At 43.7% G+C, this 15,227-nt stretch overlaps 1 protein-coding gene across 2 annotated transcripts in view; it reads left to right on the top strand.

Annotated features, from left to right (window-relative positions):
* LOC123362208 (heat shock transcription factor 2 binding protein) overlaps nt 1–15,227 on the top strand; it is a 53,956-nt gene that overhangs the window by 15,372 nt on the left and 23,357 nt on the right. For both annotated transcript variants that reach the window (XM_045002601.1, XM_045002602.1), the window contains exons 4-6: nt 4,922–5,071; nt 6,972–7,110; nt 12,440–12,557. In XM_045002601.1, coding sequence (XP_044858536.1) covers nt 4,922–5,071; nt 6,972–7,110; nt 12,440–12,557 — 407 coding nt within the window. The remainder of the gene's footprint in view (nt 1–4,921; nt 5,072–6,971; nt 7,111–12,439; nt 12,558–15,227) is intronic.

Here is a 15,227-nt window from a genome sequence, read left to right as displayed (position 1 = left end):
CTTATGAACAGTAAACACCGCCTGTGTTGTGCAGAATGTGGGGAGATCCCAAGCAAGGAGGTCCACACAGTACTACGTGAAGCAATTTCCTGTTATAATGGGCATGTGCAGCTGAAATCCTGAGCCTGGGCACCTCCTGCAGGGCTGGACTCCCAAGCACCAGCTCTTCTCATGGCGCTACAAACCCATGTATCAGCTTTTCCCAGCGAGGCTGCAGCCCCAATGCACTGGCTCTTCCCAGCAGAACCGCAGACCCATGCACTGGCTCTTCCTGGTGGGGCTGCAGCCCTGAGCCTCAGCTCCTCGGGCGGGGCGACAGCCCTGAGCTCTGTGAGCCGCACTCAAACTCTTAAAGAGCTGCATTTTGGCCACGCCTCTTATAGTAATTTCATCTAGATCACATTTCCCTAGTTGGCTTATGAAAATGTCATGGGGGATTGTGTCAAAAGCCTTACTAAAATCAAGATATATCACATCTAGAGCTTCCCCCTATTCAGAGGACCAGTAACCCTGTCAAAGAAGGAAATTAGGTTGGTTTGGCATGATTTGTTCTTGACAAATCCATGTTGGCTGTTCCTTCTAATCCTGTTATCCTCCAGATGCGTATCAACTAATTGTTTAATAATTTCTTCCAGTATCTTCCCAAGTGTCAAATTAGGCTGATTGGTCTATAATTCCCCAGGTCCTCTTTTTTCTCCTTTTTAAAGAAAGGTACCATGGTTGCCTTTCTTGAGTCTTCTGTGACCTCAGCCTCCTCCAGGAGATCTCGAAAATAATTACTAGTGGTTCTGAGATTGCTTTAGCTAGTTCTATAAACACCCTAGGATGAATTTCATCAGGTCCCACTGACTTGAATACATCCAGCTTTTCTAAATATTCTTTAACCTGTTTTCCCCCTATATTGGCTTGCATTCCTTCCACCTTGTTGATAATGTTAATACTCTTTTCTTGGTCAAGAATGAATAATCATTTTGTATTCCACTGTTTCTTCACAAACCTAGATAACTGTGATGTCCCAGGTCTCGAACCCAGGCCCTAGGAATCCCCAGACAGCTGCAGCATCCTGACCTCCACCCAATGACTACGGAAACCTGGTGTGCTTGAGAAGCTACTAGGGCTGTAGCCTCAGCCAAGGCAACACCTATGGGAACTCTGATTGGAGGATCACCCACCTCCACCAGGAGGAGGACCAGGAAGTTTGTCTGAGTAACAAGGTGGTGTCCTGTTGTGGCTGCATTGGACCCTGCTTACTGCACCCAACCCTGTTCCTGCTCTGCTCCCGCCTTATCCCTGCCTTGGCTCCTGTACCCTCTTGTGCGCCTGCCCCATGCTTGATCCTTGCCTCTCCTCCTGCCTTTGCGCTTTACCTCCAATCCTCAGTGATCGGTCCTGGCTCTGACCCTTGGTTCTGCCTTTTGGCATCTGACCTCAGCTCAGAGCCTCAGCTTCGATTCCTGGTTCTGACTCTGGCTAGACCTCTGGCTCTGACAATTGGCAGTTGACTCTGGTGCTGACCCAAGGCTTTGTTCAACAAGCTGGATACCTGCTTTTTCCACTAGACCTGACTTTTGCTCTGACTACTAGGCCAAACTGCCTACGTCTCAGTCCCTAACAATAACTTCTTTAGGAAATTAAGACACTCTCTGAACCTGAGCAAAATTGGAAGCATAAATGTAATCTTTGATTCACTGTTGTCTTCATAACTAATCACTTTCTAGTTACGTAGTTTATCACTGTCGTAGTCATGAAGTTTGACCCTTCTTGGAAGATGTTGCACAGCACAATAACTAGTCAGTGGTGTGCACCAATAGTAGAATTGCTTCTTGGAGGGTTGTTAGTGTGTTTTCTTGCAGGTCTGTTTATTCTCCTGGTTTTGTAAATATTATTTCTGGTTTTCATTCATTTGCTATGATGTTGTTTATGAACGGTTTGATTTTTTTGCTGTGGCTTTGCATCCTGACAGGCTTATCCAGTTATGACATTACCAAAGTTATGTCTTATTAATCAACATCGCATTTCCTATCCTAAGTGCAAAATGCAAACACTGAATAAATGAAATACAGAAAAGAAGAGAGATAGGAAGAAAGTTCAGTGTATTTGAGTAGAAGACTTGCTGCAAGATGGTGTCAGAGAAGCTAATGGATCTGATGTTGAGTTTAGAGAAAAGAGAGTAAATTCAACAAACTCATTTTTAAGTTAACAAGATTTTAGTGGCTGGTTTTAATAACAGACTGCTTTTAGTACACACAGAAAAATTTCCCAAAACTGTTTATTTACCAGCAACAGAAGTCCCAGATTCTTTGGTATCATTAATTAGTGTAAGTCTATTGAGTAGACTACAGTAACAGAAGAATATATTGTGGATTGATGCTGAAAAATCTGCTCAATACATTTCATTTGCAAAACAGTGAATCTCATGTTGCATTTCCCACTGCCAGCAAATTTAATCAACACAAGGGTGGCTATAAGATGTGATGTAGGCAGCCAGATGTGGACATAAGAAAAGATTAGCAAAGAATATTTTTAGACCAATTATGTGACCTAAGACATCTAATTAAAGTCATCACTTCTAACAGTAACGTATGAATCTGCGAAGCATTGTGGATGGATGGGGGTACCATGTTATAGCATCTTATCTTTAGGTGACTTTAACTCTTTGGGTATTTTCAACCCCACAACTTCAAAAATTTAGACAATCCCCCAAAATTGAGATCCCTGGCTTTGAAATCCTGAGCGTGGTGTTTTTCGCTTGGTTTGGGGTTTTTTTAATCATATGTTTGGCTCTGTTTTTTTCCTCCATACTCAAACTTGTTAAGAAAACATACTCCCCCCGCTCCCCCTCCCTGCCCTTTATGTGTCAGGATGGGAAACAACAGGGCACCCACACAAATGGGATGCTTCCTTCTGACATGGACCGTACTTTCCCCATTTTTAACTCTTCAGTTGGCATCCTTTTCTTTCCTGGCCCCTACTCCCTCTGCTCAAGGCACCCTCCAGTAGCCTCCCCCCCGAGAGGTGTGGTACAGCCCCCCCCCCACCTCCATCTCCCTGTTTCCAGTTCTTGGCACCCCAGTCGTGATGTCACTCCCCCAGCCTATATAGCACTGCACACATTGGGATAGTCTGAATGGCCCAGAAGCCCATATCCGTCATTCCTCAGCAGACTCCAGCAGTGCCCCTCCAGTTCCCATCCTACACTCTAGCAGTGCCCCAGCTCCCTCCTCCCTTTTAGGCCTCAGCAAGTGCCCCCCATCCCAGCCTGCAGGAAAAGCTCCTATTCTGGGAGTAGAGACAGGGGGGCTGCCCTGCCGGGATCCCCCCTATCTAAATTAACTTTTCTACCCCAATGTAGTGGTAATGGGGGGCAGGAGTCTTGCTCCCTACTTCAGTGGAGAGGGCTTCTCTGGATATGTTTACAGTACAATTAAAAACCCCGCTGGCCCGAGCTAGCTGACTCTGGCTAAGGAGCTGTTTAAGTGTGGTGTAGATGTTAGGCTTGGGCAGCCTGAGCTCTGGGACCCTCCAATCTCACAGGGTCCTAGAACCTGGGCTCCATCTTGAGCCTGAACATCTATACTACAATTAAACAACCCCTTAGCCCAAGCCCGAGTCAACTGTATAATTGCAGTGTAGACATTCCCCTCAGTGTTGCATATGCTCTGTTCCCCATTGAGTGGCCAGGCGTGCTCAGGAATTGCCTGCAGCAGCTATGCTGCTGTTTGTACCACAGGCTGCCAAAGCAAAAGCTGCAGGCTGCAAGTATGAAATCTTGAGATGCATATGGCTGTTCATTTATTTATAAGCAGCTGCAAAAACTGCCCCTAAATCACAATGCTCAGAGTATCTTCACAAGTGTTAGTAGCTCTGCTCTCTCTTTCCTTGAACCATTGTTCATTATTTAGTGTGATGTTTGTTAGGTTTATATTTAGTCCCTTTTAGGCATCAATTTGGAAGGGTTTTTTAGGATATTGGTACCTCTTGGTTTTCTTTGTGGTCTGCTCCTGTCTTTCTTCTTTCTTGTCTGGTCAGGCTAGTCTGTCTGATTAGACAGTAAGGATTAATTTAAGACTGAATGAGACCTGGGAGTATCTTCATTTCATGTCCCTCTTTTTGGCAACATCCCATATGGCTGTGAGAAATATTTGCCGCTCCAAAATACTTCCAGGTCTTGTTGAATTTACCAGTCAAGTGCTGCGTTCTCTGTGTTGATCTGTGGCAGAGTGAGCCAAGCACAAAACCAGTTCACCCAATACTGAAGCAGACAGACCCGTGATGGGACTGCTGCTCCTACACCATGGATGACAGATCCTTGGAGCCCAGTGATCTGTGGTCCTAAATTTGGAGGTCATCCCAAACCTCGGGCCTAGAGCTTAGCGCTCCAGGGATCCCTTATTCTGCCACTGCACATCAGGGAAGTATAGCCTCTAGGTTCTCTTAGATAGGCCACTGTTTTTTTCTGGGGCATCTATTCTAGCTCACCAGCAACTTTATCTCACATGGCTGAGATACTTAGCACTTTTTCACAGGACTGCTACCCTAAGGCTCACCTGTCTTGCTAAAATCTCTTGTCTCTCAGTGAGAGATGCAATTCTTTGTGTAGTAGAAGCTGATTCTACTTTAACTTGAACCACTGAGGCTATTGTAGCTGTCATTGTTTAACTCTAGCACTGCTCCATAAGTTGCAGGTGGCAGACTCCTAGCTCCTGTTGACTTCCCCAGCACACAGCATGGCTACTCAGACTGCTCTGGAGAGAGAATTTAGCTCTGTGGAAGTATTGTGAATTGCCGCATTTTATATATATGGCCGTAATGTTGTCTCCCTTTCTCTGGCTTAGTGGTAGAAATGTAGTTGGGATGCTTTGAAACCAAATGAAATGCCCTTCAGTATTAATCTCCCAAAATTTCCTTAAATTAATTTCAGGAGAAACTAGCCCTTCGACAGCAGCTGAATGAGGCAAGACAACAACTACTGCAGCAGGCAGAATATTGTACAGAAATGGGAGCTGCAGTCTGTACTTTGTTATGGGGTGTCTCTAGCAATGAGGAAGCAGTTAAAAACATTCTAGGAGGGGTGAGTACTACAGATGTATACATTTTAGTGGGAATGCTTAGGTATTGTGGGTAGATAACGTGCTGTAGATAACATATCTTAACACATAGGTGTATTTCAGTAATTGAACATATAACAAAATAATTCTCTGAATTGTTTATTCTTTTTGGTCTATTCAGTTTTATAGTCTATAAACGGTTTAATGTAGAGCAAACAGGGAACAAACAGTCATTTAATATTTGATGTTAAAAGGCACAGATAAGAGAGACATTTTCTTCTCTCACCAACTATCATCAGTCTGAAAATGCAGATTACTGCCATCACAGAGTAAATAATTTTGCAAACCCACCACCAGGGGAAAAGAATCCCTCACATTACTTCATCAATTCCCTTGCCCACTTATTCGCCAACGTACGTACCTATCAACCAGTCCTCCGCACCGCAGTGCTCATCAGAAAATGCGCAGTCTACCTCTCATGCCATGAAACACAAGGAACTATGGGATGTTTCTTCTTCTGTTCTGGCCCACAAAATTAAAAGTGATAGTTTTAAACCCAATTTAAAATGGAGAAAAGTGATAGAGCACTGTGCCCGACCAAGAGTCTAACCAGTGTTGTTTTGATGAAGGAAGTGCATGTTTGGAACTGCTTTGCCATACTAGTACATTTCATTCAAATGATCAATTATGTCACTTCCTAAGAGGAATATTCCATGGATCATGATTTTTAAATATCTGCACTTCTTGCACATTGATAGTAATAGACACCTAGGATGTGTTGGTTAGTTTATGTGGAATATACAAATGTACTGTCAGTGCACAGCGTTAAAGTCATTATACTGAGGATGAATTGGCTACTTATTTCTCAATGCTCAGGAATCGTTTGTTTAAAAAAACCCCAAAAGGTTAAAATCGTGCCAAGTGTAAATGGATGCAACTGCTCTGGAATTCTCTGGGTGACAAATGGAAATACGGCATACTCCCAATTTCCCCAAACTCTGTTATCTGAACCTCTGCATTATCCAAATCCCTTCCTTGCTCCCTGGGATTTGGCTAATGGAAAGGTTCGGACAATAGAGCAGAAACCTTCAGCCATGGGAGAGGTAACCCTGATGGTGAATGGCTCCTGGGGCAGTGCAGGGAGCCCTTTACAGCCCTGCTGTCACAGGAGTGAGCGAGCAGGGCCATGACAGCACAGCTTCAGAGGGCTCCCTGCACTGTCCTAGCGCTGGTAACACCCATTCCCTGCAGATGCAAGGTGCAGGGAATGCTGCAGTCCTGGTGGGTCAGAGCAGATTCCTGGTCTGCTCTGCCCAACCACTACAGCCTCCTCCCCAGCACCTTGCAGAGGGCTCCTTGCAGTGTCACTCCTGTCCTCTTGATTATCCAAACTCCTGATTATCTGAACAAAATTCATGTCCACCATGCTATTCAGATAATTGGGAGCATACTGTATAAGATACATTTTAGGTATAAATTGACCTTCATTTGTCATTCAGTGGATGTGCAAAATGAGTATAACTTACACAGCTTTATCTTACACTCTGTTATCAGTTGCTTTTTCTGCAATGCTGCTTCTGTCCCTGCCATGTTTAAGTTGCTCATTTTACTATCACACTAAATGCCACTAAGATGAGCTCAAGTTGCACTACTTTACCATTTTTGCCAGTTTTCCGATCAGTTTACACTCTACATTTAACTTCTTCTACCATTTATGTAACTGCTGAATTTGGCAGCTGAGTTCTAGTCACTGGAGGATGTCTCTCATAAGGGAGGAATTCTGCAAGAGACAATAAACTATAGCATGTAAAGAAATATGACATGTACAGTGGGTAGAGGCAACACTTGTATCCTATCGTATGTTCCTTTCAGTATTACTGAGTGCAACCTGTGAAAGTGATTGTTTTCCCTCCGCACTTACAGAGCAAAGCAGTAAAGTTTTTCACAATCACGGGACAAACTATGGAGAGCTTTGTGAGGTCATTAGGTGAAGATTCCAAACACCAAGATCTGGATTCTGATGAAAATCAGTTTGTATTAGCTTTGGCAGGGATTGTGACAAGTAAGTCAGTTTTGTATGTCAGGACTATATTCCACATGTACTTTAAGGAGCATATATTGCAGTAAATGTATGATGAGGCATATATAGCTGTTTGACTAAATGATTGATATTTTTAAAATGTTGGTATTATTTAGGAATCACCATTCTCTTCAAGTTCTAGAAAGCTTCATTGTCTTCTAGTGGTGTTGGTTCTGCCATGCTAAGAAGAGTAAAACATGCTAAAACTTACTTTATTTAAGTTGGTAAATATGATTCTGAATTCATCCTGGGAGCAGATCTGTTGAAAAGAAAAAGCTGCTGTTTAGATTCTCTTTTGCTATAATCACAAGTTTAGACAAGGCTTTCACTGTTAATATAATATTAGTAGAAGACATAAGCTAATTATCTCACTTCCAGAAGGTGTATATTCCTCACAAATGGTTATTAAGGAAGCCTGATATCGTAGGGTGAGAAGTAAAAGATAGGAAGCCAAAGAACCCTTTGCTCTTAGCATAGAAAAATGTTGAAAGCTATGTGCCCCTATAATCAACATCGTGAAAGAGGGCCAAACTATTGAGATGGAAGCATTTGGTGAGACACAAAATTATATAGGTTAGTCAAAACTAGAGAGGATTGTGAAGAACTAAAGAAATTCCTAATAAAACTAGGAAAACTGGCCAAAATGATGGCAGATGAAATTCAACATTGGCAAGTACAAGATGTTCCAAATAAGAACAACATAAATTATTCATACACAGTAGTGGGTTCTGAATTTAATAACCTATTTTTGGAGTGGGATGGTGGTGATCTAGGTGTCACTGTGGCTAGTTCATTAAGATGTCTAGTAACTGTGAGTAAGATGAAAGACTGTATTAAGAATAATACAGAAAACATTATGCCTGTCCACAAATTAAAGGTGTGGTTTTATTCTGCCTCAGATCACTTCATTTATAAAAGCATAACAGAAATAAAGGTCCAGAGACTGACAATGACAATGTTTAGAGGTTTGTGGAATGAGGAAGGCTTCGGTGGGAGTTAAAAATAAAAATAATATTGCCAGTGACTTCAGTGCTGCTGAGATTTCACCTAGTATGTCTATTTAATTTGGAAAGGAGAATGTTTAAGGACAAATATGGTAAAGGATACACTGTAATGAATGATTGAACCTTAATCTTCGTTTTGCAACCTTAACATTTTTAAGGTAGGTTTTTTGGATATAATTTCTTAATTAAAAAAATTGAAAAAAAAACCAAAAAACAGAATTTCCATCATGTGTAACCAGATTGGTCTACAGTTTGGGTCTTTTAGATTAGATTAGATCTGCTCTAAATTGGGAGATTCTGGTCTCCTTGCCTCCCAACACAAGAACACGAGGGCATTTAATAAAATTGAAAGGTAGCAAATTAAAAACTGATTAAAGGATATACTTTTTAATTCAACATGTAATTAGACTGTGAAACTCATTGCCACTGGCTGCTGTTGAGACCAACAATTTAGTAAGATTGAAAGAGGGACTGGATATTTATATGGCTAAGAAGATTATCCAGATTTGTTATAGTTATGCAAAAAAAGAGTTGTTGAAGGGAGACAATATTTTATGCTTCAGGGTTTAAACCAGTTTTTATCTGTTGGGAATTAGAGTGAGAGCTTCATGAGGTGAAGATCATTCCATATTTGCCTGCTGTAGGGTTTCTTGCACCTTCCTCTGACTCTTCTGGTGCAGGCCATTGTTGGAGACAGGATACTGAACTAGATGTATGTAAGTCTGAGCTAGTATGGGAATTCCTATGTGTCTTTTAAGATAAATCTTTATGACATATGTTGTTACTTCTTCAACTGGTATTCTCTGTCTTTAATGGGTTCATTGGGTTCAGCATCGAAAGTGTATTCATGTGAGAGCGATATTTATTGTTACTGAAATGTCCAACATACCTTTGGGGCTAGCCGCCTGAAGACACAGAATGGTGAGCAGGACTTTGAACCCAACGAACTTACTAGCATTAGTACAGGTCCTGAATCTATTTAAAATGTTTTTGCCCTCTCATCATCTCCATCCCTTAAAATATTAGCACATACAGTGATACTCATACTTTCTGACATTTGTCATTTTTTTCATGTAGCACAGGGGTAGGCAACCTATGGCACGTGTGCCGAAGGCGGCACGCAAGCTGATTTTCAGTGGCACTCACGCCCAGGTCCTGCCCACTGGTCCAGGGGGCTCTGCATTTTAATTTAATTTTAAATGAAGCTTCTTAAACATTTTAAAAACCTTATTTACTTTACATACAACAATAGTTTAGTTATATATTATAGACTTATAGAAAGAGACCTTCTAAAAACGTTTAAATGTATTACTGGCACGCAAAACCTTAAATTAGAGTGAATAAATGAAGACTTGGCACACCACTTCTGAAAGGTTGCCGACCCCTGATGTAGCACTTCATCACCTGAATGTATAAAAATTTCAAGTGGGCATCTGTGATTTTTGTATCAAGTGTTTTCCCCAGATTTTAGATAAAAAATTGTCTCTTGAAATTGGTATAAAGTGGATCATGTAGTAAGTTTGTTAATTATTTTTAATGCTGCTTTCTCCTTTAGAACAAATGAAGAAAAAATCTTTTATGGTGATTTTTGTAAAAATAATTATTAAGCAGGAGAGAAAAAAGAAAACAAGACCAATGTGGAGTTTCAGAAACAGTAAACCAGTCCAGCAATGATTTACTCTTCCAAAAAACCTAAACCATCAGTTGACTGCAAAATCATTGTCACACTGTCTAGAGTAGCTCACAACTAACTGAGAGTGCCAATCTCAGGTCAGACTGTCAGAAAACAGGGCAGACCCCCCAAGCTGGTAGTATATTCTATAATTAGATTTCACCACACCAGTACTCTTACCATGGAGTCACAAACAGTCCCCTTAGGCTCTCCAGCACATCTTGCCACCCAGACAAACTAGACTTTGTGATGAAAGGTTATTAAAACCAAAAATCACCTCACATTGGTACTCCCAATTCCAAAGGATTGGTCACTTTTCCCTAGTCAATAGATATTCTCAATCTTACACCAAAAACAACACTGGCAGCCGATTTCTCAAGTAATCTAATTAAAGGTTTATTAGCTAAGAAAAGGAAATGAGTTATTGAGAAGTTAAAGCAGGTAAAACACATTAACAGGTGAGTCCAAGTTTGTACATCCAAATTGATAGCAGAGATGTAATAATCTGCTAGTTTTCCCTAAGTCTCTCAGGGTTTATCAAAATAATTCTGGGGATCTCTGTCTACTTTCTCAGTATTCAACCCTGTTAGAATCCAAACAGTTCAGAGATTCAGGATCATTCCCTGAATCCATTCTTGTAGCTATCTTCCTTAGAAAGCAATTTGGCAAATGTTTCCATTACAGAATAGGCTTTTCCTCGGTTGACTAAACGCAGACTGGGTCTGTGGATTTCCCATTGTCGAACACAATGACCCATGCTTTGAAGTTAGCATGCTTCTTCATTTATATTTCCAAGGCTCCAATCCCATTTGATGGGCAATCCAATTACAGAGATATACACAATGCATTTAGTTACAGCAATCCCAACAATCTTTCATTAGTTTTCATGAAGTTTACACATCAATTAAATTCTCACTAACATACACTTTTGATCTAGGATTAATTAAGTACAGGGTATACATAATGTAAGGCGAGAGTAAACCACAGATTATAGGTAAATGAAGACAATAACATTAAAATGTCTTTGATATTCAAACCACAAGTGAATTGGCCTCTGGCTTTGATTTGAGCTGGTCTCTTAGCATCAAGCTGAAGTGGTCTGTCAGTGTCACAGTCATTACTTAAAAGCACCCTGCAAATGTTAAAAAAACAGCAGTAAAAAGAGCAAATAGGAAAAAAAGATGCCTAACACCTCCTGCCAGATTTTCTTACAGTAAATCCATTCTAGACGAGGGTTGTAATTTCAAAAATGTCACGTTTTTGCACTTTTATTTCTCTTTCTTCCCTCCCTACTGTTGGTGAATATATATTCTCCCTTTTTTAACCATTTTGTGATTGATAATATAGCAAGACTACATGTATATATTCTCATAATTTTGTCATGTTAATGTGAGGATTACAATATATTTTCTCTTTAAGGGTTCAGTGTGTCAGAATACAATGCAATTGGGCCTGATCCTCATCTCACTTACTCCAGTTTTACACCTGCTATGACTCTGTAGGTTTCAGTCAAGTTATTCCTGATTTACATCTGTCTGAGGAGAGTCAGGCTCATTTTTTTTAAATGCAAGCTGTTTTAATGTTGTTTCATTCCTCACTGCTTAACATTTGAACTTGTTTTGCTTCCTACAGTACAAGAAGTTTATTCAAGAGAAAACTATCATAGAATCATAGAATATCAGGGTTTGGAAGGGACCTCAGGTGGTCATCTAGTCCAGTATCCTTAGCAGAGTAATAGTCTTTCTGCATTTTTTGCCTATTGTGTTGTCCACTGCATAAGGAAGCACTCCTACAAGAGCAGGGAAGATCTTGCAGATTGACCTCTGTTGCTGCTTTAGACGTGTACTCTAGCTGGGAACATAGGGGGAGTAAATATAAAACAGTCTACATCAGTAGTGGGCAACTCGCCGCCCCATGGGCTGCATGTGGCCCATCAGGGTAAGCTGATTGCAGGCCGCGAGACATTTTGCGGACATTGAGCGTCCACCAGTATGGCCACGCGCAGCTCCCATTGGCCGCGGTTCACTGTTCCTGGCCAATAGGAGCTGTGGGAAGCTGTGGGCCATAGGGGCATGCTGGCTGCCACTTCCCGCAGCTCCCATTGTCCGGGAACGGTGAACTGCGGCCACTGGGAACTGCAGGGGGCCGTGCCTGCAGACGTTGAGCGTCCGCAAAATGTCTCGCGGCCCGCAATCAGCTTACCCTGATGGGCCGCAGGTTGCCCACCACTGATCTACATCTTCCGTCCTTTAAAACTGAGTCCATTAGGATCAACTTTGCATTATTTCCACAGTAGTTCTAGATGCTGCCAGTTCAGAGCTTTTTTAATCATATCTGTTTCATAACTCATTGCATTACACATTTTGCTGCTGAGCCACCCTGAATACATCTTTTAGTGAACAATGTATAATTATAAACAGGTTTTTTGACTGCTAGGTATTGTTTGCTGCTTCAGTAGCATATTATACAGTTCCATATTGACTGTGTCGCTACATTTAGGGAAAGGTTTATAGATGTCATGGCTCAGTCTTCACAGTTCCTACGGGTAGTTAATATTTGATTGTATTAGATACGAACTCATTTTCCTGCTTTTTGGAATGTGATTTTTATTATTTTATTTTATGTTCTGTTGTAGATGTTGCTGCATTGGCATGTGGCCGTGAATTCCTGGTTAATTCAAGTCGGGTGTTGTTGGACACAATGATGCAGCTTCTGGGAGACATGAAGCCAGGACTCTGTACCAAACTGAAAGTGTATGAAGGCCAGATATTTTTAAAATGAAACATATTATCTTACAGTGTAGACCATTATTACTACAGCTCTTTATCTAATGATCCTGCTAAGGATCTGCCCCCATCAGAGCACCCACTTTGGATGCTACTTGGAAAGTAGCATTCATACAGATCCGGTCCTTTTAGCAGGAGCATTTGGTGACAGTCTAGCGGTGGAGGGCTCTCGGCCCTCGTTTTGGCTATATCTCCCCTTTTCCAGAGTAAAAGGTGAAACAATCCAAAGGCTACAAAAGGGAAAAATAAAAAGGAAAACCTGTAGGTCTCCAGCACAAGTTATCGGATACAGTCCCTTCCGCCTTTTGGCACAGGAGATCTGTGTTCCCTTTTTGTGAGGACAGAGATTCTGCTAGCTGTCCGGCTTCTTCCTGGGAGTTGGGAAACTTAACAGTCTGCTCCCCTTCAGGGCTGCCCACTACTGAATGGAGCTTACTTCTTTCAGACTCCTCCATTCCTGGCATGACTTGCAGGTGTGGTGTGATGAGGCTCCTCCAGCCCAAAGCAGTGCCTTAACCGCCTCCATACTGGGGTAGGGTTTACGTACCCTCCCTCTCAAGACAGGGGCAAGGGTGGCATCCCCTGTGCTGGAATTGCTGTCTTGTGAAAAAAAGTCAGCATTTTGATGTGCCTTATCAGGTCAGTTGAGTACCTGAAGCTATAGGGTTGTAGCGGATTATCCTTGGATTGGTGTCTTTCATGGTGTTCATACGCCTAAGTGGAGTGTGGTCTGTGATTTAAAAAAAAAAAAAAAAGGGTTTCCCAGCAGATAGTATCCACTGAATCCACAGCCCATTTCACTGACAGTGCCTCCTTCTTGATCACGGAGTATATTTTCTCTCTGGGGAACAACTTTTGGTTGTTGTACAATACCAGATGTCCTTCCCCCTCATTTTTTTTGCAAAAGGATCAACCTTAGTCCTATATGTGAGGCATTTATTTGCAGAATAAATCTTTTTGAAAAGTGTGGATTAAAAAGGACTGGCTCCTTACATAAACGCTCCTTTGGCGTCCTAAATGCCTTATCGCAGGCTTTTCAACCACTGGATCTTTTCTGGGCATCTGTCCTTTACGAGATCTGTGAGGAGGGCCACAGTAGTGGTGAATCCCAGCACAAAACCTTGATAACAGCCTGCAACTCACAAGTGGGTTTTTTTGTCGTGGGAACAGGACAATGTATCAAGGCTTGGACCTTGTTCAGTAGGGGTCGTAGTTGGCTTTCTCTCATGGTGTAGCCCAGGGGTCGGCAACCTTTCAGAAGTGCTGTGCCAAGTCTTCATTTATTCACTTTAATTTAAGGTTTCACGTGCCGGTAATACATTTTAATGTTTTTTAGAAGGTCTCTATATCATGTAACTAAACTACTGTTGTATGTAAAGTAAACAAGGTTTTCAAAATGTTTAAGAAGCTTCATTTAAAATTAAATTAAAATGCTGATTTTACACTGCCGGCCTGCTCAGCCTGCTCTCAGTCTGGGGTTCCATTCACCTAGGCCGGCAGCGGGCTGAGCAGGGCCTGCGGCCAGGACCCCAGCTGGCAAGGGGCCGGCAGCCAGAACCCCAGGCTGGCAGTGGGCTGAGCGGGGCCGGGGGCCGGGACCCCAGACCGGCGGCGGTCTGGGATTCCGTCCGCTGGCTCCTGCCAGCCAGGGTCCCAGCTGCCGGCCCCGCTCAGCCTGCTGCTGGTCTGGGGTCCCGGCCCTGCCCACATACATACAGTGGGTACCTACCTTCTCCCTGGTTCTGGCCCATTCTCTTCCTCTCTCTCTGCACTGAGCTGAGGGTGGGAGTGCACTGAACACAGGGCTGGGGGTGAAGGAGCAGGCTGGGGGTTGGGGTGCAGGGTCTGGCCCAGGAGCTAGAATGAGGGAGGGGGCTCAGGGATGTGGAGCGCTTACCTGGGCAGCTCCCATTTGGTGCGAGGGGTGCAGGTGGGAATGTGGGGTGGGTGTGGGTGCAAGAGCTCCCGTTTGGTGCGAGGGGTGGGGATGTGGGGGGGTGCAAGAGTCAGGGCAGGGGGTGTGGGGGGGGCTGGGTATGTGTGAGGGGTGCCAGAGTCAGGGCTGGGGTCGTGGGGGAGGGTGTAGGGGGCTGGGGAGTGAGGTGGGTGCAGGGGTCAGGGCAGAGGGGTGGGCTGGGATTGGGGTGGTGCTCCCAGCCCCCTGCCCTGAGCGGCTCACGGCAGGGGTCTGGAGGGATACGCCCTGATTCCACCCCCCTTCATCAAGGCCCCGGTCCTGCCTCTTCTCCGCCTCCTTCCCAGTCTGAGCAGTGAGGGCGCTGGGGCTCCTCTTCTCCCCTCTCTTGCAAGGGCCATCGGTGGTAGGAAGGGAGAGGAGGCGGGGCATGATGCAGCGCGCTGAGGGAAGAGGCTGGGGAGGGGGAAGCTTGGCTGCCGGCAGAGCCTGCCCTACAGCAGCAGTCGGCAGGACCAAGCTTGCTTCTGCCTTCGGCCCCCTGCCCCTGCCAGAGAGACCGGTAGGCGGGGGACAGAGAAGAGCGGGCTGGGCCAGGCAGGATTTTTAATGGCATGCTGCTGCCTGCCAGGGTCCCGGCCGTCGGCCCCGCTCAGCCCGCTGCTGGAGTTCGGCAGCGGGCTGAGTGGGGCCAGCAGCGGCCGCAGTGTGCCATTAAAAAT

Source organism: Mauremys mutica, chromosome 1, assembly GCF_020497125.1.
Source record: "Mauremys mutica isolate MM-2020 ecotype Southern chromosome 1, ASM2049712v1, whole genome shotgun sequence".
Classification (NCBI taxonomy): Eukaryota; Metazoa; Chordata; order Testudines; family Geoemydidae; genus Mauremys; species Mauremys mutica.
Note: the sequence above shows the minus strand (reverse complement) of the source record. Positions and strands in the feature narration are given on the sequence as shown.